A 24247-nucleotide genomic window follows, 5' to 3' on the forward strand; every position below is an offset into this window, starting at 1 on the left:
AACCTTTTTTTCTTAGCGCACCCCTTACCTGTGCCGAAGACAAGCCGCGCACCCCCAACACAAACTTCTAGATATGTATACGCACTAAAATATGATAAATGAGTGATTAATTACAATGATTGTCGCTTGATACATGAATCAATACCTGAATGACTTTAAATGGGAACCAAACTTGTTTAATTCGGACTTAATTTGGCCTAATTATAATGTTTGCAAGTGTAATTGTGGTCACAACCTCTACACAAACAAAATTCCGTGCACCCCCTGGAATCTCTGGCGCACCCCCAGGGGTTGCCCGCACCCCAGGTTAAGAACCACTGCTCTATTGCATTACTCTGTCTTATTACTCTGTTATTGTATTACACTCTCATATTTTTGTTTGTGTTCAAGGTAAACTAATTTAAAGGTGCATAGTGTAGGTATTGGAACTATGCTACTCATTCAACCTGGGCTGCTCATTGCCAAATTCGATATTGTCATGAATATTTACTTAGTAATGAACTAACATTCACTAGTATTACCAAAGTACAGTAAGTTTTGCAAATAAAACATCTATTTCTGGAAATTGAAAATGGTAGACAATGGAGATGATCCCCCTTTTCATGTATGAAAAGTGCAATTTTCCCTCTCATAATGAATACTCAGAATTTGACGGTGGAGGGTGAATATTCGAAAATAAACTACTAAAAATATGACACAGTGCATCTTTAAAGTAGTGTATTATTCTCCTCTTTGTAATGATCTCTACTAAATGCAATGAGTGGATATCAGTCAGTGGCTGAATTTGTCTCCAAGACCCTCTCTTGCACTGTCACACAGAGCACAAAGTTCATCCAAAGGACAATCCTCTTTGATAGCCAAATTACCAGTGTGATAGAGTTCAATTACCCCTCATTACATGTGTCAGTATTTATAACCTTACTTTAGTCTCGGGACCAGGAAGGCACTTACTGCACACTTAGGGCTGTGCAATATATCAAATTTATATCGTGAAATCAATATAGATTTTTCTCGTAATCGAGCAGCCCTATGCACACTATACACCCACTGCTTTCCCCTCATATCGCTGCTGTACAAATTTAATTATTGGGAATTTTTAGGAATTGTATCGTTTTTTTTCACATTTTCGCATCATTTGTTTTGAGGGCAGCTGTGGCCTAGTGGTTAAGGACATGGGGGTTTAGATCAGAGGGTTGCAGTTTCAAATCCCACCCTTACCACTCCCCACCACACTAACACCTTGATCAAGGCACCTAATCCCACACTGCTCCAGGGACTGTAACCAATACCCTGTACTTAAAATAAGTGTAAGTCACTTAGGATAAAAAAAACTTCAGCAAAGTGTAATGTATTAGCCTGGTAAACCAGCGCCACCCACTGGACGTCGAATTTTTTTCAGCTGCGAGTGGGTCTGGCCTCGGATCAACACCGTTGGAAAAGCATATCAACGGCAAAGAGCGGCGATTGGTCAGAGCGCCGGCACGGTTTGAAAAAACAACAGGTTGTTCTCATCAACAATCTTCGGAGGTATCGTTCATTGGGGCCAGACTAAATTACTCCGGTCTCACATTTAGGCTGGTTTTATCAGGCTAGTAATGTATTGTATTTTTTTCTGGAACAGAGACATAGATGTTAGCGCGGCGCTGGCACTGCCCGGTGTGGTGGATGTCATCACAGCCAGTGACATCCCGGGGAAGAAGTTTCGGACCTTCTGTGGCCTCACTGAGGAACTCTTGGCAGAGGAAGAGGTAAAAAAAAGCACCAGTGTTGACTCAGGCGTCAGGTTTAGCCTTGCCACATAATTTTAGCATGGAGTGTAGCTGTTGAGTGTAAATTGTGAACATGGGTAATCAGTGCAACGACAGCCAGTGACACTATTGCATTTTTTATTGCATGTTGTATTGTATGTTTTTTTTGTTTTTTTTTGTGGATTGTCTTAGAAGCATATTCATTGCAGCATATAAACCATCAATTACTACTTAATTGATGGGTATTACATTCTGATGCGCCACTTTATTTTACCCATGTACTGTATGTACCAATGTCTACCAGTGTGCGGTGATTCTTCCTTTTTTCCTTGGATTACTGATGACTGCTCTTCACCAGCACCTGGAACCTGACTGTGCATAGGAGCTTCAGATCTTTGAGTAGTCTATCCCCTCTGTGCAGGTCACCTGTGTGGGACAGATGGTGTGTGCCGTGCTGGCGGATACGAAAGCCCACTCCAAACGAGGAGCTGCAGCAGTGAAGATCACCTACCAGGACATTCCCAACCTAGTGCTCACCGTGGAGGTTAGAGCACACACGCACACACGCACGCACGCACACACGCACGCATGCACACACACACACACACACACACACACACACACACACACACACACACACACACACACACACACACACACACACACACACACACACACACACACACACACACACACACACACACACACACACACACATTCACTCCATCACTTTCATCCCCATTTCTGTTGTGTACTGCATGATATGATAATATCAGGGCTGAAAGTGAGCAATTTACCAATTCACATTACTGTAGTTGGTTCAATACATACTCCACTATACTACGACACTAATGCTTGAGGTGATGTGCATGTGTATGTGTACTCTACTTAACCTACTTAGTATCTGCAACTTATTGTTCAGTATATCTCCTGTGCACTTCTACTAGTGATGTTGGCTATGATTATGTCCTCAATTGTAAGTCGCTTCGGTTAAAAAAGCGTTGGCCAAATGCAATGTAATGTAATGTATGGTCATTGAACACATCAACCTGGTTTGCTTGCAGGAGGCAATAGAGCAGAAGTCTTTCTTTTGTCCTCCGAGGGAGATCGGTAGGGGTGACGTCACTGAGGGCTTTAAAATGGCCGACCATATTCATGAAGGTTTGTGCTCATACCTGGTTACGTTAGTCACTTTTTTTTGAGTGCACGAAAGTAGGCTACATTTAGCAAATGTACATTTCGGGGAAAAAATAAAGGTGTGCATGGTTCCCAATTTTTTTGTGTCAGACCAAGTTGCAGGTACATTGTGCCACTGTGATATCCTTCCTTATCATGGTCATCTTTTTAACTATACTGTGTGCTGCTAACTTATGCCTCCGCTAACTTTCACATCGATGGTCAGAACTTTCCTATTTATTTGAACTTGCACTTGAATGCTGTAGATCCTGCACCTGTATAGGCTAATGTGTGCACATTCTCCCTCTTTTTCAATCAGGAGCAAAAAAAGTACAACGAAAATGATAACAACATTACAATGTAATGTGTGATATATTTTTTTTGTGTGAGTGTGTGCGTTTGTCTGTCTGTCTGTCTGTCTGTCTGTCTGTCTGTGTGTCTGTCTGTGTGTGTGTGTGTCAGTCTCTCTCTCTCTCTCTCTCTCTCTCTCTCTCTCTCTCTCTCTCTCTCACACACTCTCTCTCACACACACTCTCTCTCTCTCTCTCTCTCTTTCTTTCTTTCTTTCTTTCTTTCTTTCTTTCTTTCTTTCTTTCTGTGTCAGGTGAGATCCGTATTGGTGGTCAGGAGCACTTCTACATGGAGACCCAGAGCATGCTGGTGGTGCCTGTTGGAGAGGAGCGGGAGATGAACGTCTATTTGTCCACGCAGCATCCTAGCTACGCTCAGGTGCACATGATCACAAAAATCACAGTGATTGAGATTTCCAGTCATTGTGCTGAATTACAACCAGGGCTCTAAATCACCACCAGCAAACCGGGCAAATGCTGGTGAAATTAGATTAAAAAAAAAGTTAATTTAGAGCCCGGATTATGAATAATTGCCACATCGGGGGTATTCCAAGAATATTGTTACGTAAGTGACAAACCGAGCTAAGTTAACCTAGAAGGAAATGCTAAGCCTGTCAATAGATAGCACACAGGTGTCATTCAAGAACTGCTGGTTCTTCTCAGATGATTTACTGTATCACTACCTCAAGTTTAACTTAGTTTACTACTAAGCCAGGAATACCCCCTTAGCGATGCTGTCCTGACTTTGTGCCTCCCCTCAATTTTCATTTGACTTACATATTAGGAAGTGTTATTCAGCGCTTTTGCCAATCAGTGTACTGCAGTCTGCATAAAGCTTATTCCGCTTTGAAAACAAACACTTCACAATTCGGAATTAAATGAATTAAATCAATTTAATCTCCACGGAACTATTTAATTCTGACTTATTAATTCTCAATTAAAAGCGTCATTTAAATGTGGCCATTGTCTCTTATTCCCTTTCCTCTCCCTCAGGACTCCATAGCAGAGACGCTGAACATCCCCTCCAACAGAGTGACATGTCACGTTAAACGCGTCGGAGGAGCCTTTGGAGGAAAGGTCACCAAAACCTCCATCATGGCCTGCATCACTGCAGTAGCGGCATGGAAGTACTGTAGCACTTTTTAATGATATATACAACGATATATACAATTTAAATCCATATAAGTAAATGATTTTAACAATGTTACTTACATACTGTATATTTGAACATTTTTTGAAGTGGGTATACTGTATATATTTGTGCTATTCTAAATAATGGATCAATCAATTTGAAGTGGGTATACTGAAATCCCTGAAATTTTGAAGTGAGTATACTCCGTATACCTGCGTTCTACGTAGACTACACCACTGCTTCCAGTTGTATGTTGTCAAAGGCTTGTCATCAGCATGCTGTAATGGCGCCTCCTCTTCTGCCACACCAGGACAGAGCGTCCAGTGAGGCTGGTCCTGGAGAGGGGTGAGGACATGCTGATCACAGGGGGGAGACACCCAGTCTTGGCCAAGTACAAGGTGTGTGTGCGTGCTTGTGTGTCTGTGCGTGCGTGCGTGCGTGCGTGCGTGCGTGCGTGCGTGCGTGCGTGTCTGTGTCTGTGTCTGTGTCTGTGTCTGTGTCTGCGTCTGTGTCTGTGTGCGCGCGCGTGCATGTGTGTGTGTGTGTTTGTGTGTGTGTCAGTGTTAATTTCGTCAACCAGGACGATGACGAAAATATTTCGTCAACGCCCCTTTTTCCCGTGACGATGACGAGACGATGACGCACAAAAATTGCTTCCAGAACATAAAAATATGACGAAAATAAAAATTGATTTTCGTTAAGGAGACTAAGACGAGACGAAATTTACAAGCCATGGACGAATGGACATTAAAAATGTAATTGTTTAAAATTAATTTGTAATTGTTATTGTTTCTTGAACTTCATAGAAGATTACGCGCTGTTGCCCTGTTTGTCTCTGCAGGCAGTGCCTGGCGCTGGTGCGGCTCAATCAGTAGTAGCCTAGTTCAGTGAGTCCTGTTCAGTTGAGTTTAGGCCCTAAAATGTTTCCCAGAAAGAGAAAAAGAAAGAGCCGACGTTGAGGCAAGTGTTAATTTTGAAACATGTTCAACAACCCTTTTGTCCTTAACGAAGACGTGTGTGTTTGTGCAGTCATGATAAAAGTGCTACAGTCACTCGCGCCAATCTTCCTCTGATGCTGTCATTTTAAACTCCTCTCTTTTCCTTTTCACTTACGCATACGCCGACGTCCGTCTGTTCTTTTGTAATGTTGGCTATATTGGTTGTTTAACCGTATGAATAGGCAGTTTGCAAGCAAATCATGAAAATCGGATTCATGCATTTATTTAGATCAGACACCGGGAAGACGTTTAAGGATGCCCGCTCTACAGGGGAAAAGTTGTTTAAGTAGTCTAAACAGAGGCACGGCTACTGTAGTTTTGATAAGAATCAATGTGTGGGCGATCAGGGTTTAAAGTGCAGAGAATTGAAACTTGTTCCCGTCGAGGGCAACGCTAAAAGACCCAAGGCAGTCGACATCCCTTCCATGCGATGCGTATTACAATAGCGTCTCCCAGACATCCCAAGTTCTAAAAACTCATTGCTTAAACTTGGAGATGCTTATCGACCCTCGACATCTCGACAAACAAAACAGCATTAGTGTTCAACCATTGTTTGCCAAGGTCCTTTCTGTCGTCCAGTCTGCATAGAACAACTGCCTACTTTTTCCCCAGGACTTTTGCAGGGCGTCCTACGAAGTGCGCGTAATCTATTTGAAGTATTCCAGGAATGACGTACGAGCCATTATCTTTCTCTGTCCCGCATTGCCAATCGAAATAACGCGAACTTGCATAGTCTAAAATCAGGAATATTTTATCTGACTCGCGGCCATAGGGGAGCCACTATCAAATATCAGGGAAACTTCTTGGACTTCATTGGGATGTCTGGTCTTCCCACTGCCTGCAATCTGCAGGCTATGAGTCACGCGGTCAGGTGAGCTTGTAGCCTACGTGATCAAATTCAAAAGCAAATAAGACGCAGCAGCTTCTAATGCGAGAAAGAAACAGAGAGAGAGAGAGAGCGAGCGCAACCTGCACCTGCAAGTGTGTGTGTCTAATGCTCCTTTGCTCTATGCTGTTGAAATTACTTTTACAGGACTGATTTGGATTTTGGTGGAAAATAAGCTAGTAATAATGTGAATATTTGCTGCAATAGGCTATCTAATAATAATTTGTGTAATAATTTGACTAAAATGACGAAAATGTGAAATGTTGACTAAAATGACAAAAAATTGACTAAGACTAAAATTAATTTTCATCATTTAGACGAAGACTAAGACTAAATTGTGAAGGCAATGACTAAATTTGACTAAGACTAAAATTGATTTTCGTAATTATGACTAAGAGGTCCGTGTATCATCCGATCATTCAACTATTCCATTCAATCTGGCAAACGGAAAACGAAATAACGACTCCATATTTTGTTTTCCCGTTTTTCTATATGGCCAAAAGGATTTGTGTTGATTTTTCTTTTTCCCAACTCAAAGCAGAACAAGTAATAAACGAGAAAACCAAAACGAAATAACAACAAATTACGATTATTGGTCCCATTTCCCGTGGTGCGTTTCTGTTGCTCGCCCAAGTAAGACACCTAGTCCTAGTGCACAAGTGGCCGTCAAACGCGCTGCTTTACGCATTTCCCCAAGGCCTATAGTCAACCTGCTGATGCTCATACTCCACAGAATATCTTTCTGTCCTACTGGTAGCCCCGTTATGTCGGTGCCCGTGGGTGGTAAAGAAAGCCTTAGCGTTTCTCAACGTGGGTACCAGCGCCCCCCTGTAGACGTTCGAGAGCCGTTGGGGAGCGCTGGCAACATGACCACGGAAGGGGAGGAGGGAGTGTCTTTCTTTTTTAAAGTGTGTTGAAACATCTAGGCCTACATTTTGGAACAGTAAACTCATAAGATTTAATAGAATAGAAAAGTTAAAACCGTGCCAGCCTTTGCAAAGGCGATGTGCGATGTAGGCCTGGCTGTTTATTTTGTGTGCATTTCAGTGCAGCGCGAGAGGGGCTGGCAAAAAGCGCCTGTGCATGCGCTTGTTGTCCGCTATGCACGGAGCCTCCCGAAAATGTATTCCCAGCGAGCTCGCAAACATCCTGGCAGTCGCCTACGTTTCAGTGCGAACAGTACCTAAAGTGCACAACTTGGAGACATGTTGTTTTAGTAATGTCCTTAGATATGTTCTTAGTTAGGCTATGTGTGTCCTGTGGAAGCGCGACCTTGCACAGTCCTGGCGGAGACGCATCAGCTTGCTCACGTGCACATTTGTAGCTTTAGTGTTGTATTTGAAGCAGCAATTGTGAGAGGGCTATTTTCTGCAATTAAAAAGGAGTGTCATTTAAAAATATAGACTGCAAGGGAGGATATTAATGCATTTGGTGCTTTTGCACCCCCTTCCTCAACCGGTCCTTTCAAAAAGATAAATAGTTTGCTTTTGATGTCGGCAAAGTTATCTCTGGCTATATGTGGGCTGCACGTGGTCTGTGCTTTCCGTTGCTCTGTGAAGGAACGCTTCTTCTGATTCTTGATTTTCCCACATGCCACCTCGAGCGGGGTTCAGTCAAGCTGTCAGGTGACAGGTGTAGGAGGAGGTCAGGGGGGCGTTTGGGCAAAAAAGGTTGAGAACTGGCCTAACTCTTTTACGCACTGACTGTACTGTGTCTGGTCCAGTATGTGTCTATAACCATAACCTCCTCAATAATTGTGACTATCCAATGGGGTAAGGCTCCTTCCATTAGATCATTGTATTACTGCAGGTGGAATTAAGTTTTGACCGTTGGTGCGTGAGTCGAAACAAACGTTTCTTCCACTGGTACCGTCTGCTGATAACTTATTCCTGGGAAATGCTACCAGCGAGGTCTCCTGAAGAGAGAGCTGAGGGCTGCTAAGGAGGCGTATGGGAGGAAAGTGGAGAGGAAGATGGAAAGCAACCCAAGGCAGTTATGGCAGGGCATCAGAGCGATGACCGGTTTTGGCGCCAAGAGTGGAGGGGCTGAGGGCAACAAAGACAGAGCAGATGAGCTTAATCTGTTTTACAACAGATTTAATTGCCCATCTGTAGACTGCACGGCTAGAAGCACAACTCCCACCACGCAGTGCCCCCCTCCCCACTCTCCCACCACTGAAGACATCTCAACACCTTTGGTCTGTGCAGCCCTCACCTCACCCATCCCCCCTCAGCCCCCAGCACTCACACTGGACCCCCCTCCTCCTCCTCCTACCTCCTCTGAATTCCCCTGTACCTCTCCCATCCCCCCTCTCCCCCCAGCTTTGACACTGGACCTCCCTCCTCCTCCTCCCTCCTCTGAATTTCCCTGTACCTCTCCCATCCCCCCTCTCCCCCCAGCTTTGACACTGGACCTCCCTCCTCCTCCTCCCTCCTCTGAAGTCCCCTGCACCTCTTCCATCCCCCCTCTCCCCTCAGCTTTCACACTGGACTCCCCTCCTCCTTCTCCCACCTCCTCTGAAGTAACCTGCACTGACACACCTACACTGATGGAACCTCTCCCCACCCATCCCCCACCACAAACGGAGCAGCCACCCCCCACCATTACGACAGGACAAGTTAGGAGCGCACTGCGGAGGCTTAAGCCGAAGGCCAACGGACCTGATGGGGTCAGCGCCAGACTCCTCAGGACCTGTGCAGAAGAGCTAGCTGAGCCACTGCAACACATCTTCAATAAGAGTCTGCATGCGGGTAAGGTGCCCACACAGTGGAAAACCTCATGCCTCATACCTGTACCCAAAAAGCCACACCCCAAAGAACTAAACGACTACAGACCGGTAGCCCTCACATCCCATATAATGAAGACATTCGAGCGTGCGCTTCTGCTCAACATACTGAAACCCCAAGTTCACCACGCACTAGACCCACTACAATTTGCCTACCAGGAGAAGGTGGGAGTTGAGGATGCTATTCTGTATCTGCTGCACAGAATGCATTCTCACCTGGACAAAGGAAGCAGTGCTGTTAGAATCATGTTCTTTGATTTCTCCAGCGCCTTCAACACAATACAGCCACTACTGTTGAGAAACAAACTACTGCAGATGGGAGTGGAGACTGGGCTGGTGAACTGGATCACAGACTACCTCACAGGAAGGCCCCAGTTCGTCAGACTAGGTGACCTCACATCAGAGACTGTAGTCAGCAGCACTGGAGCTCCACAAGGAACGGTGCTCTCCCCCGTGCTGTTCACCCTGTACACCACTGACTTCAACTACAACACGAAGACCTGCCACATGCAAAAGTTCTCGGATGACACGGCCATTGTTGGATGCATCAAAGATGGGCAGGAGGGGGAGTACAGGGGACTGGTGGAGAACTTTGTCAAATGGTGCAGAACCAACCAGCTGCGGCTGAACACCACCAAAACCAAAGAAATGGTGATTGACTTCAGGCGAACCACCCCACCCCTGGTGCCTGTCTCTATCGAGGGGGAGACTGTGGAGACAGTCTCCACATACAAGTACCTGGGTGTTCACCTGGACTCTAAACTGGACTGGTCTGCCAACTCACATGCACTGTACAAGAAAGGCCAGAGCAGACTCTACTTTCTGAGAAAGCTGAGATCTTTCAATGTCTGCAACAGACTCCTGCAGATGTTCTACCAGTCTGCCATGGCCAGTGTGCTCTACTATGCTGTGGCATGCTGGGGTGGCAGCATTAGGAAAAGAGATGCTGGACGGCTCGACAGGCTGGTGAGGAAAGCAGGGTCTGTTGTAGGCACAGAACTGGACGCCCTCACAACCACAGCCGACAAGAGGACACTTGGCAGATTGGACTCTATTTTGGACAACGACAAGCACCCACTGTACCCAGTCCTCAACAACCAGAGAAGCCTGTTCAGCTACAGACTGCGCGCCATCTCCTGCAAGACAGACAGGCTGCGGAAGTCCTTTGTACCCAGGGCCATTCAGCTTTTCAACATTGCACAGAAGGACACACAAAGAGAGATCATCATAGGGGACTGGACTGCATAAACAGATCCCACTCCTGCATACTCTTTTTACCTGGACTCTCTACCCTTCGACTCCTTTTCAGCGGAATGCACAGCTGAGTGTGTGTGTGTGTGTGTGTGTGTGTGTGTGTGTGTGTGTGTGTGTGTGTGTGTGTGTGTGTGTGTGTGTGTGTGTGTGTGTGTGTGTGTGTGTGTGTGTGTGTGGGTAGATACTCAGTCTGCGATGTGTGTAACCCCCCTGACTACTGATACTCCTGGACTATGTACACTTTATTTTTGGTGTGTGTGTGTGTGTGTGTGTGTGTGTGTGTGTGTGTGTGTGTGTGTGTGTGTGTGTGTGTGTGTGTGTGTGTGTGTGTGTGTGTGTGTGTGGGTGTGGGTGTGTGGAGTGACACAGTGTGTGACTTGTGTTTAACCCCCCATCTCTTTTTCTAAGGAATACAATGGACATTGTTCTAGGAAAGAGACTATGGACACTCCTGGACACTTTATGGCCACCTTGTCTTGGCTACTATGTGCCACTTAGCTAAGGCACATGTGAACACTGGACACTTTACACTTTATATTTTTGGTGTGTGTGTGTGTGTGTGTGTGTGTGTGTATGTGTGTGTGTGTGTGTGTGTGTGTGTGTGTGTGTGTGTGTGTGTGAGAGAGAGAGAGATGCCTTGGCAATAAGTATGCAACAGCGAGCTATATATGATTATTTTATTTTATGTGTAAATATGTGTGTTATGTCTTGTGGACAATGTCTTTATGTCTTTATTTATGTGTGTATGCTACTTGACACCTTAATTTCCCCCTGGGATCAATAAACGATACTCTACTCTACTCTACTCTACTCCTCCACAGTTGAGGCGTATCTGGTTGCTATTTCTGCATGCCACATCAGCATTACTTAAGCTGCTGTAAGCGAACGTTTGTGAAAGGTGCTAGGCCTATTTGTCATACCACCATGGAACACATCCCTGGTTTTGGATGCGTTGCGCATGGCCCCATTTGAACCATAATTGGTGGACGTGGGCCTGAAGTGTCTTTCCAATAAGATGATACTAGCCCTCGCTCTGGCCACTCACCAGACTCGCTTGGTAGGGTAGGTTAGTTACATGTGCTGTCTGTCAACCCAGACTGCGCACAATGTTCCCCAAATGGCACCATGGTCAACTTTCATCTCGCGTTTGTTTGTGCCCAAGGTCACATACGGACTGACGCGCCGTGCGAGCCCGAAACACTTCATTATCTAAACTCCCTTCCTCGACTTGCGCTTGTGGAATGGCCCTTCGCAGACGCATGCGTGGAGAAAACAGTTTCCACCCTGCCAGCCTAGGCAGAACAACTTTGGTGGACATTTCTTCATTCAACATCCCAATTGCAAATTACGCCTTGTGTCATCACGAGGCTCTAGCGCCTCCACTGGACCTTGGGAAGGCTAATGTAGCGTGGAGAATAAAGAAAACCAATAAACGCAAATTACTGTTAAAATTTCGTTTTGGTTTCCCTGTTTATGATTTGTTCTGTTTTGGGTTGAAAAACGAAAACAAACATCAATCCCTAATGTTTTGCTCATACAAAAAAACAGGAAAACGAAATATTGCATCATTTTTTTGTTTTTCCGTTTGTCAGATTGAATGGAATAGTTGAATGATCGGATGATACACGGACCCTAAGACTAAGACTAAATTTAAAAAAGCTGACGAAATTAACACTGGTGTGTCTGTCTGTCTGTCTGTGGTAACTTTTTGCTGCTCTTACTTTTCATGGCATTCACAAGCTCAAGTTTGCTGAAGTACAGGCTCAATCATTCAGCACTTCTGTGTGTCTAGGTTGGCTACAAGAACGACGGGAAAATAACTGCAACTGATGTGAATTTCTACGTCAATGGCGGCAACACTGTTGATGAGTCTCCACTGGTAAGCTAAGCTCAAGCCAAGCCTGAACTATTGCCATGTTTCATACATAAGCGCCAAAGTTAAGAGAACAAACATTTACAAGTGAAGGGTTTATTTGCAAAATCCTGTATCTCAGCCTGAATACGATATCTAATAATCATATCTATGTACTTAATCAAGGTAATTGAAAAGATCCTGCTCCATTTCGACAATGCCTATAACATACCCAACTTCCATGGCACATCGTTTGCCTGCAAGACCAACCTCCCGTCCAACACAGCCTTCCGAGGCTTCGGAGTGCCCCAATGCCAGCTGGTCACGGAGCACATCATCAGTGACGTCGCCCTCAAACTCGGCCGTACTGCTGAAGAGGTCAGGAAAAGGAAGACTTACACTACAGTACAGATGTGTGTGTGTGTGTGTGTGTGTGTGTGTGTGTGTGTGTGTGTGTGTGTGTGTGTGTGTGTGTGTGTGTGCGCGTGCCTGTGTGCGTGTGTGTGTGCATATGTGTGCATATGTGTGTGTGTGCACGTACATGCATGTATGTGTCTGTGTGCGTGTGTGTTTTTGTGTGGTACGGCTAGAGTTATATGATTTTGTTTGTGATTCATTTCATTTTATTACGTTTCATGATAAATACAATAGAAAAAACACTTCTGTCATCACAACAACATAGTCAAAGAGATACTGTTATGCCAAAATACAACTACAACTACAATATCCAACCTAATACCAGTACTTGGAAGGCCTCTTTCTCAGTTTCAATGTTATCTTAGTTACTGCACTTTTGCCTTGTAGGGCAGTGCTGTATTGGGCTTAAAGTCTGCCTTGCACTGTATATTTTGTGTATTCAGTGTATGCCGCTTGGCATCTTAATTTCATTCCGGATCAATAAAGTTTACACTTATGTAACGGAGGCCAACTAGCAGAGTGTGGCATGGAAGCAGTAGCGATGGGCTATCGGACCGGCCCTTTAGCTCAGCGGTCTTGTACTGTACCTCCCATTGCCGAACCGATGTAGTTGACGAGGTGGCAGGTTTGCGGTCCAGAGGGGGACGAACTGTGCGGGAACACCTCTGATACACTTATTCATTCGCATGTGACATTTGACCTTTCACTGATCCCCCCCTTTGATTCTTAGATCAGAGAGATGAACATGTACAGAGGTCCATCCATGACCCACTACAAGATGCCATTCGACCCGGAGAACATGCTCCTCTGCTGGGAGGAGTGCAAGAGGCGCGCCTGCCTAGAGAGCCGGCGCATGGACATTGCCCAGTTCAACCAGCACAATCGCTGGAAGAAGAGGGGCATAGCCCTGGTGCCAATCAAGTATGGCGTAGGCTTCTCTGAAGCATTTCTCAACCAGGTACTCGGACTTTGACAAAATGGTCACACTTTATTTTAGTGTTACATTTACTGGTATTGGCACTAATACATACAATGTTAATGCCTGGATAAGTAACTTGTAAGGAATGTACTAAGCAAAATCAAACATTTGTTAGGTCCTTACTAAGGTTATATTGGTAATAAATCCCTCATTGTGCATGAACAAGACATTGCAAATACATGCCTAACATGTTTGATTTTGCTTAGTACATGTCTTACAAGTTAATTATACAGTATACAAGCATTAACATTGTATGTATTAATGCTAATACATGTAACACTAAAATTAAGTGTTACAGAGAAAATGAGATGTGTTGAATGGGTCAATGCACTAACAATTTTAACAGGAGTTCGTTTATCGTAACCGTGGTGGTAATATTGTTCTTGTGACACTGCAAGTGATCATGTGATGAGTGGATCAGCAATTCACATCAACATTTACAGTGTAATCAACATTTGCATATATTATCATGCAGTCAATTAGCCTTTGAAAAAAAAATCCATAGTCCTAATTGTGTGTGTGTGCGTGTGCGTGTGTGTGCGTGTGCGTGTGCGTGTGCGTGCGTGCGTGCGTGTGTGTGTGTGATTCAGGCGGCTGCTCTGGTTAATGTCTTCCTTGACGGCTCAGTCCTGGTCAGTCACGGGGGAGCGGAACTGGGCCAAGGCATCCACACAAAAATGCAACAGGTGCGGTACAGGCACACACACACTCACGCACACACACATATTTTAGTACCGGAACTAATATTTGGATCGCAGCCCATGAAAAGTTACACAGATCCAAATACTGATGGAAATCACAGCCGAGTGGTAGGGGGATGATCATACAGTTAGTCAGTCCAGTATTGTCTATGGGTAGATATGACATCTCCGTCTCCAGATGGACAAACTGCCTATAATGGCAGAGATTGAACAATATTTTGCCGCCAGTCTTTTTGCTGTTGTTTTGCACAGTCCAGATAGCTGCAGTCCTGTTACGACAAGTTTGTGGACATGCCCAAAACAACTAATCTGCATTGGTACCCAAGGCCCACAATGGTTTTGACTAATGGCTGATATTTCAACATCTTAGAGTTACAACACGTCCATATACAGGTCAAAAGAGCATCCTATTTCTATAAGTGTTACAGTTCTATTGTGTTCATCAATGATGGTTATGTCAGGGCTGATAAATGCACACAGTGGATAATTGTAGATCAAGTCATTATTAAGTGTTGATTAATTGATGTCAGATTTGGGGATGGTGTTTAAAACAATTACAGCTGTTAAGGCTTTAACACAGTTACAAACAATATCCAATATGTAACGGTGCAACCGACTACATTTTAAGTTTTTAAAGTTATTTTGAGTTATTTTGGCGCCAGGCAGCGAGAACACTGCTGTTGGATTGACCCGTTACCACTCCCACAATGAATAAATAACCAGTGATGACCTTAGAAATAATTCAGTTCCACACAAAAAAGTATTTTGTTATTTTTAGTGCACTCTTCAAAATAGAATTAAACAATACAATATTTTCAAATACAATAAAGTTAACCCCCCCAAAAGAAATTGTCCTTACTTGAGTGTTTGTGTATGAATGTGTGCAATGTGTGCGCGCTTGTGCATACGGGAGAGATGGGTCTGAGTGGATGAGAGCTGAGCAGTAACGAGGTTGAGAACGGAACAGTGGAGCCAGGTGAACAAAGACTGAATTCCTTTTACCGTCCTGAAGTTCTGAAGTCTTCGCCCTGGTCTGGAAGTACAGACAGCAAAGGTTGTCGGCTGGGTGAGACCTCCTGGTCTGCGCAAGGCTTTCGTGACAACGTCCCGACTCTGTCAATGCGTCCTGGTCACAGTCTTAGAACAGACGAGGCTCCTTTTTTGCCGTTACAAACATCAACAGTAATTCAAAGGCAATCTTCAAAGGCAGGTTCACACTCCGCGTTGTTCTCTGTCTCTCGCTCTGCAGGTGTCTTCTCACAAACTCTCAGCCGCCATTGAATTTGAACTTGGCCTCCTTATAGGCTACGGGGATAATTGATGACTGCAAAGTGACATGGGAGATGTAGTGCGTAAAACAGTAACGCTGCGCTCTTACTTCAGAGGCGTTAGAGGCAGTCCGTTACAAATGTTCATTCAGTTACAAAGGATTAGGTCACTATGTATGTTCCGCAATGTTTTAGGATTACTCCTTATCTGTGTGTTTCCCTCCCTCCCTCTCTCTCTCTCTCTCTCTCTCCATCTCTCTGTGGCCCGCAGTCTTGAGCTGCGTATCCCGTATCCAATGTTCATTCAGTCACCAAAAGTTAGGTCGGTATGTGTGTACCGTAATGTTATTACTCCATCTCTGTGTTTGTCTCCCTCTCTCCCTCTCTTCCTCTCTCTCTCTCTCTCTCTCTCTCTCTCTCTCTCTCTCTCTCTCTCTCTCTCTCCTTTTCTAGGTGGCCAGTCGTGAGCTGCGTATCCCCACCTTCCTGATCCACAACTGTTATTATCATGTTATTACTCCAACTCCATGTTTCCTTCTCTCTCTCTCTCCCTCTCTCTCTCTCTCCATCCCCCTCTGTCTCCCTCTCTCTCGCTCCTCCTCTAGGTGGCCAGTCGTGAGCTGCGTATCCCCACCTCTCTGATCCACATCTCTGAGACCAACACCCACACCGTGCCCAACACCTGCCCCTCCGCAGCCTCCTTTGGCACCGATGCCAACGGCATGGCAGTCAAGGTCAGATCAAGGGCACAGTCTCATAATCATGGCTCTAATAGGAGAAATTGGGTGACACTTTACTTGACGCCGGTGTCATATGCATGTCATTACAGTGTCATTATATAATAATTTCCATTACAGTAATTCATGACAAATGCACCTGGATTTCTAATTTTGTCTTTGACAGGATGCCTGCGAGACTCTCTATAGCAGACTGGAACCCTTGAGGAAGAAGAACCCAACAGGAACTTGGCAGAGCTGGGTAATGTCTACAATTCCATAAATGCATAAGGGACCTTTCAGGCTGTCACGCTTTTTTGTCTCGAAATCTTTCGTCTTTTTCACTTAGCAAGCGCTTGCTGTTGAGTACTTTATAAGAAAAGTCTACAATCAATCACTGATCATAATCATTTTACTTTCAGATCAAAGATGCATTTCTTGAAAAGATCAGCCTCTCAGCCACAGGATACTACAGGTAATACTGTATTGATATCACTCATTGCACAGAACCCAGTTCGGCTGTATATGGTTGAAGGGCAATGACCCTTTCTTTTTTTCTGTTAACCCATTGATGCTGGATGTTGCATTGCGCAACATTGACCATGGCTCCTGGAGCGGTATGACGCAACATTCAGGCTCATGAGATTTGAGATATTTTTATTAAAATGTTGGCATGTTAGAGCTAAATTAACACATTGTAATGCAAGATGACTGTCTTAGCGTATAAATGCAACTTAACTTATCTCATGTTTGTATGTGCTTTAGAGGCTGAGATATTTAGGTTTTTATGAGCATTAAGTACCTTTTCCCAAAAAGGGCTTAGGCATTCAGCACCCATTTCTGCAGGTGCTTCAGGCGTCAATGGGTTAATATCTCATATGCCTTCTCATATGCCTTGTCAATATGTTATGAAAAGACAATGAAGCAAAACATGACAAAGAAATGGCTTTTAATTCCTGTCCCATCCCGATGCTGAGTAAAAAATACAGTGTATAAATCCCATCCCACCAGTTCATGTTGAATGGCTCCTAATCCCACCATGCTCTCATTCAAAATGTCTGACTCATGCATCTGCCCACTCCCGCTGATTTTTTTTCTCTGCCTGGACCCATTGATTGACAAATTGTTGACTCCTATCTCACGGGAATCCCAAGGTACAGTACTGGAGCCACAGGACCCACGACAATTCCCAACAAATGCCTTTGTCAACATCAGGGGTGGGAACCTTTTTCATTGGAAGGGCCACTTCAAATTCCTCCAAGAGCCTTAAAAGTCCTCCAAGGGCCGTACTACGAACACATACCAGAATTTCCCCCTGCACTTTAGGCCTACATTGAGGTGGCCACCTCTACAACAGGCCCCACCTTCTCTAGGTCCCCTGAAATACAGTATTAATTGCCTTTACAAACCATAAACGGCCCTCGAGACGTATGTCCCCCACCCCTGCCCTGGTCTACATTGAAGCTTAGCTGATTTGATTTTCTGTCTGTCAGGGGTCATGACCTCTATATGGATTGGGAGAAGCAGGAAGGTCTGCCCTACGCCTACTTCACCTATGGAGCATGCTGCTGCGAAGTGGAACTGGACTGCCTCACCGGAGATTACAGGGTAGCGTGTGTGTGTGTGCGCGCGTGTGTGTGTTTCCATGTACTTTATTAAACTGTGTGTGTGTGTGTGTGTGTGTGTGTGTGTGTGTGTGTGTGTGTGTGTGTGTGTGTGTGTGTGTGTGTGTGTGTGTGTGTGTGTGTGAGAGTGAGATCTGTATGTACTGTATTCATGTAATACAACTTTACATTGACCAAGGTTGTGTATTGGAAAGTAACTGACTATTCCCTCTGGGTGTCCTCTAGACTGTAAGAACTGACATGGTCTTCGACATTGGACGCAGCATAAACCCTTCCATTGATATTGGCCAGGTGGGTACTGCCATTATACAGTCTTAGTCCCAAAGGAGCAGAGTTGTATGAACTAGAAGTAGCAGTACTTTTGCAGATGTAATTACAACACTAGTGGTGTGGAATTACATGATTTCAACTTTGTAATATCATACTACTAGTGTTGCAATTGCATCTGTAAGAGTACTTTTATTTCTACTTTATACATGGGTTCTACATTTTTGTTTTCTCCTGACTGCGCGAAACTAGCTGCGCACAACTCAACCTCTGATTGTTGGAAACCGCTGCGCTGTTGGTCAAAAAATTAGCTCATGTGTTTGGCTGTCAGTGTCTTGCCTCTCCTCACACTCACAAAAAAACATCGGTAACTTTTTCTATGAAGCCCATATCTATAGTGCATTATGAGCACATTTATAACAACTTATAATGCGCATCATAATTATAGTGCATTACGACTACACTCATAATGCTTCATGATGGAGTATATCAACAGTCATGAATAACTATAATTTTAGTTTATAATGTATTATACATCTTAGGGTGTTTTGAGTGATTGTGGATGGTTATAAACTATAGGCAGTGAAGAGGCTTATAATACATGATAACTGTCATGATGCACTATGATTAATTATGATGTGCATTATAAGCTGTTATAAATGCGTTCATAATGCGCTATAGATATGGGCTTCATAGAAAGTGTTACCAAAACATCTCTACAACTCTGCAAAGGTGCATTACAGTAGTTAATGCCTCTTGCCTCCTGAATGCCTCCAGACAATGCATTAGCAGGATCTGTAACACAGACATCTTAATTAACCACCTGAGTGTGTAATGGAAGTCTGCAGATTTGTGTGGAGATTGTTGTAGAGTTAATTAAAGAATACATCACATCACCTAATGTAGATTGATTGATTGATTGATTGATTGATTGATTGATTGATTGATTGATTGATTGATTGATTGATTGATTGATTGATTGATTGATTGATTGATTGATTGATTGATTTACCTTAATTTGTTGTTGAGGGCCAAGGGGAGTATTCCAAGAACATGGCTAGGTTATAAACCTGTCTAAGTAAATCTGCACAAAGTGGAGAAATCTGGCAATAGGTAGCCCACAGGTGCCATTTAGTTAAGGAAATCAGCACTCCAGGCTGTTGTATTAGATGATTTACCACCACCTCAAGGTTAACTTAACCTGGACTGCTATTCAGCCAGGATCTTGGCATACTCCCAAGGTACATTATCAATGATCAGCCTTTTAATATTTTAGAAATAAAATGCAAATGCATTCATTGCTGTATACATGTATAGTAGCCAAAATCAGTGTGCCACTTACTCTGTGTGTGTGTGTGCGTGTGCGTGTGCGTGTGCATGTGTGTGGGTCTGTCTGTCTGTCTGTCTGTGTGTGTACGTGCATGTGTGTGTGTGTGTGCGTGTGCGTGTGCATGTGCATGTGCATGTGTGTGTGTGTGTGTGTGTTTTACATCAGATCGAGGGTGCCTTCATGCAGGGTGTGGGCCTCTACACCTCAGAGGAGAAGATGTTCTCCCCCTCCGGTGTCCTCTACACGCGGGGCCCCGGGCAGTACAAGGTTCCTGCCGTCTGTGACGTCCCACTCAAGTTCAACATCTACCTTCTGCCCGGCACACAGAACCCACACGCCATCTACTCCTCAAAGGTCTCCTTACTTTATTCCATCAACACACATCAACAGTGATACGTAGCCTATATATGACCAGACACAGTAAAACAGGCCTCATGTAGGCCCAGGGGATACTAAGCTTTACCGTGATACCTTACACATGGAAATCTGGTAATATCTGAAGAATCTTTGGACTTTTGAATGTGTTCTTGGGTTGTTCCATGTTCTTTACTGTACTGTATGTTGTTGCCATAGGGTATTGGTGAGCCATGTACTGTATGTACTGTATGTTGTTGCCATAGGTTCTCAAAGTGTGGTCCGCGACAGGGCTCAGGTGGTCCGTGAGGGGATTTCTACTTTTCGAAGACAAGTTAGCAGTAGGCTAATTTGTAACATTATTACAAAGCTAAACATAGCTGCTGAAGTCATATTTTCACCACAATAATATGAGGGGCTTGTAATGTGAAAAAGTAAGTGATTTGCATCAAAATTAGCAGTGTCAAATTAGCAACCGTCAACTGTCAATTCAGTTGACAGGTGGTCCCTGAACATTTTTGGGGGTACAAAGTGGTCCTCGGTCTGAAAAGGTTAGATATCTTTATTGTATATTCCGTGTTCTTTACTGTACTATGTTGTTGCCATAGGGTATTGGTGAGCCGGCTGTGTTCCTGGGTTGTTCCGTGTTCTTTATTGCAGTGGTTCTCAACTGGAACAGTCTGGGGACCCACCATTTTCCACTCTCATTCGGTCGCGACCCAATTTGTTTAGCGTTCAAGTCGATTCAATGCAATTCTCAAAATATAACCATAATAGGCCTAATAACATTATTATTATTATTTCTTATTTATTTATTATAAATAATATATATTTATTGTACTTTTATTTTATATCTATTTATTTATGTATTGTTATTATTATTATTAGTAGTAGTAGTAGTAGTAGTAGTATTAATAATATTATTAATATTAATAATAATAATAATAGGCCTAGTAATAATAATAATAGGCTTATACATAGGCCTACTTGTGTTCTGCATCTGCATGGCCATGTTATATGTCTGGTCAATAAAAGTATGCCAAACACATTTTAAAATATAATTCATTTCAACATTATCCTACATTTTTAAAACTGGGCTGTATGAACAATGCAACATGAATTTGAGGAACAGCTATTTCTTGACACTAAAAATATCAGGCTTTCAAGATCTGGGAAATGTAACATTCTGATTTGCTATGAATAGCAGTAGGCCTGTGAACGCAGCAGTGAACAAAACACTGCGTTTATTATCACGTATGCCTAATGCTTGTACAATGCGGAGCACCTTTAATGGGAGAGTTGTGGACGCGGTTTTGATTTGAGTTGTGGAGTGAAGAAGCCACTTTCACAAAGATAGGTGGTGACATTTTTTGATAGCCCGTCTCGCTACGCAATGACATTGCACCAGAACCGCCACAAATTGACTTTGCTTTCATTGACTGGTCACACAGTCACGCAGTTCGATCAGCTGTTTCTCTTCCTCAGCGCAGCGCTGTTATCGTCGGTTTCAAAAGGGTTGCGCTACCCATTCTTTGCTCTGTGCGCTCTCCGGAGTAGTCTTTAATTACACCGCGTAGTTTGTTGAGACGTGCAGAGATGGTGCTCTTCAGAGCATTTTTGTCCACAATATTATCCACACGACGCATCTCTTGAAAAGCGTTGGGACAGGGCCGTCGTTAGGCCTATTTTAGGGGGGCTTTAGCCCCTCCTACATTAGTATTAGCCCCCCCTTTAACGACTTTGCAAAACAATTAAAAAAAATAATAATAATTGTTTTTTTTAATTATTATTTTTACATTTTTCCAATAACAAACGCAGTAAAGTACTGAATACGAACCACCAAGAAGGCAAGTTAATCTGAATACAAGTTCTTGTTTGCTTATTTATTGTTTTATGCCACTTATATCCTACTGCACAGCAATAAAAGCAGGGTGCACAGCAATATGTTATGCGGGGGGGAAACAGGTAGAGGATTGTGCTTTGTGACTAACACCTCGAGAAAAGTGCAATTACTTACACGGATGAAATCTTCCGGCCCAAAGTACCAATTTTCACTCACAATACCCGTGTAATAAATCCATTTGACATTGTCTTGAAATTATAGTTGAGCTTTAATATTTGTCTTAACAGTTTGAAAACACACATTAACTGATTAAAATAGCTACTAATGGAGTAAAAATTACCTAATATCTGCAGGGGATGCATAGTTTTCCAAGTAAGGAACCTGTTTGAATGAATCGCTTCCTGAACACTGCTTCTCCTGGAGACGCGCAGTTAGTAACTCCTTAAAGTTCCTAGTCCTTGTGTAAATTATGCTATTGGCATTTTTATCTAATCATTTTAACTTCCGTACATAATATTCATCAGTTGAAACATTTTTAAATGTTTTGTTTAGCTTACATATGAGGTATGTTCATTAAAATGTGAATAAAAAAAATCACTGTAACTAGTGTTTAAAAATCGGTATGGTGCTCTTAAAATAATTGCTCAAGAAGACACTTTTGCACAGCTCTGTAGGTGGGCAGCAGGCTTGTACGAAATTCCGAATGTAAAGAATTTCAATTCAAAATAATGCCATGATATGAACACTAGGTGGTGCCATTACCTTGAATTTCTTTGAATTTAATCTACACCACCCATTGAAAGTACATGGAACACTACCACCCAGTGTCCGTATTATGGCATTACTTTGAATTGAAATTCTTTCCATTCGGAATTTCGTACAAGCCTGGTGGGCAAGTGCGTAGGATATTATCCCAGTGGGGTTGTCATTCAAGTGTAAAGACATCCTGCACACTGTCCATTCCACCAACAAACTTTAATACAACATGAAGAAGGTTGGATGACCGAAACAATGTATTAAAGTTTGTTGGTGGAATGGACAGTGTGCGGGATTTCTTTGCTCTTAAAGTAATGAATTCATAGACAAAACCTTAGCAGGTGAGCTGAAAAAATGTCGGCGCACGCTGTGCGTGCGCATTTCATTCCTCTGGGGCTAAGCCCCCCCTGTCTCCCAAACCTAGTGATGGGCCTGTGTTGGGGGAAATGTCAAGCCTGTCTTTGTTTACCATTACCCTGGTTTCCCACAATGCGAGCTTTTCTTTTCAACTGTCTTCAACACTCGAATGACTGGTTGCACGCTACCATTTTTCTCGCACATCTCGCATAAATATTCTGATTGTATGAGGCCAGATGACAAGGGGTTCAATCGCCTATTAACTCATTGGCTGCCAGCCATTTTCATAAAAGAGTACATCGGAGTGCCAGAGATTTTTCAGCATTTTGGGCGTTTTTTGGAGGCTCACAGAAAATTGAGTTCTGTGTCTATGTCAACACTATACCTATCAAAACACAGATTAGACGCTCATCTGTCATCAGAAAAAAACGGTGTCTCTCTACCCCTTTCCGTTCTTTCATAATCATCTGTTGAAATTAAGTGGAATTCGCCAAAATGCTGCTTTCTAGCCAAAAAGCTGAGAAAACGCCATTTGAAGTAGAACTATAACTGCAAACGTTTTTGCCCATAATGGCATCGTCCTAACAACTCCAAACCTATCAGATGCTATTACAGAGTCTTCTGTCATCTGTAGCCTGAACAAAAGATCGTTTGTATGACCTTTTCAACCTAATATACTGAAATATAACGGGGGTGGACTCAAAAACAAAAGGGTGTTTTGGTTTAGTTGCTGGCGCGCAGAATGGATCATGACAGCAGGTGCCCCTAACTCCGGGAACTCCCTCCCTCTCCCTCTCCCTCTGATTGTGCTCTCTCTCTCCCCTCGTTGGAGAAAGAATCACAGCTGGTTTATTTCCTCATAGTACCGTGTTGTGTCTTGTGGGAGAGGTAGGCAGGCAGCTCCGCTTAGCGTAGCTTACTGCAGCTTCTTTGGCAGAGCGGACAATTTGCAGATTGATGAGTACTGTCATCATGGTTCTGCTATAGTGATCTTGTCATATATTGTTCAATGAATTTTCTTTTGATGAAGTACTGATCACATATCCAACATTTCACAAGCCGATTGGAGTGGTGAAGGCTAGCTGGTCTGAGGCTAAGTGCAATGCTTTCTCATGTGAGCTGAAAGCATCTGACCAGACACAAAGTCTACTCTGTTCCAAGAATCTGCAACACCCCCTGTCTTGTTTGATGATACAGTAAGCTGATCATACTATACAGATCCATAAATATAACTGTACAATGAGTAAAAATAGTTGACTTACCAAGGATCCTTTATTTAGGCTTAGTTGTAAGTTGTTAGCGATTTCGTGCTAGCTAGCTAGCGTAGCAAACTTTATAGCCAAACATTTCCCAACTGAGGTGACACATCACCACTAGTCCCGTGCATTCTCCTGTTAGATGATATTTTGTAAGCATCATCCTGATGTTGTGTAGACTGATCACATTATCCAAA

General features: G+C 43.5%; 1 protein-coding gene across 2 annotated transcripts in view; it reads left to right on the plus strand.

Annotated features, from left to right (window-relative positions):
* aox6 (aldehyde oxidase 6) overlaps window positions 1–24247 on the plus strand; it is a 42826-nt gene that overhangs the window by 15476 nt on the left and 3103 nt on the right. For both annotated transcript variants that reach the window (XM_063211720.1, XM_063211721.1), the window contains 16 exons: window positions 1622–1748; window positions 2170–2292; window positions 2813–2909; window positions 3529–3653; window positions 4268–4401; window positions 4717–4804; window positions 12122–12208; window positions 12368–12559; window positions 13329–13556; window positions 14168–14263; window positions 16152–16280; window positions 16450–16524; window positions 16685–16737; window positions 17756–17870; window positions 18113–18178; window positions 19650–19838. In XM_063211720.1, coding sequence (XP_063067790.1) covers window positions 1622–1748; window positions 2170–2292; window positions 2813–2909; window positions 3529–3653; window positions 4268–4401; window positions 4717–4804; window positions 12122–12208; window positions 12368–12559; window positions 13329–13556; window positions 14168–14263; window positions 16152–16280; window positions 16450–16524; window positions 16685–16737; window positions 17756–17870; window positions 18113–18178; window positions 19650–19838 — 1924 coding nt within the window. The remainder of the gene's footprint in view (window positions 1–1621; window positions 1749–2169; window positions 2293–2812; window positions 2910–3528; window positions 3654–4267; window positions 4402–4716; window positions 4805–12121; window positions 12209–12367; window positions 12560–13328; window positions 13557–14167; window positions 14264–16151; window positions 16281–16449; window positions 16525–16684; window positions 16738–17755; window positions 17871–18112; window positions 18179–19649; window positions 19839–24247) is intronic.

This window comes from Engraulis encrasicolus, chromosome 12 (assembly GCF_034702125.1).
Source record: "Engraulis encrasicolus isolate BLACKSEA-1 chromosome 12, IST_EnEncr_1.0, whole genome shotgun sequence".
Taxonomy (NCBI): Eukaryota; Metazoa; Chordata; class Actinopteri; order Clupeiformes; family Engraulidae; genus Engraulis; species Engraulis encrasicolus.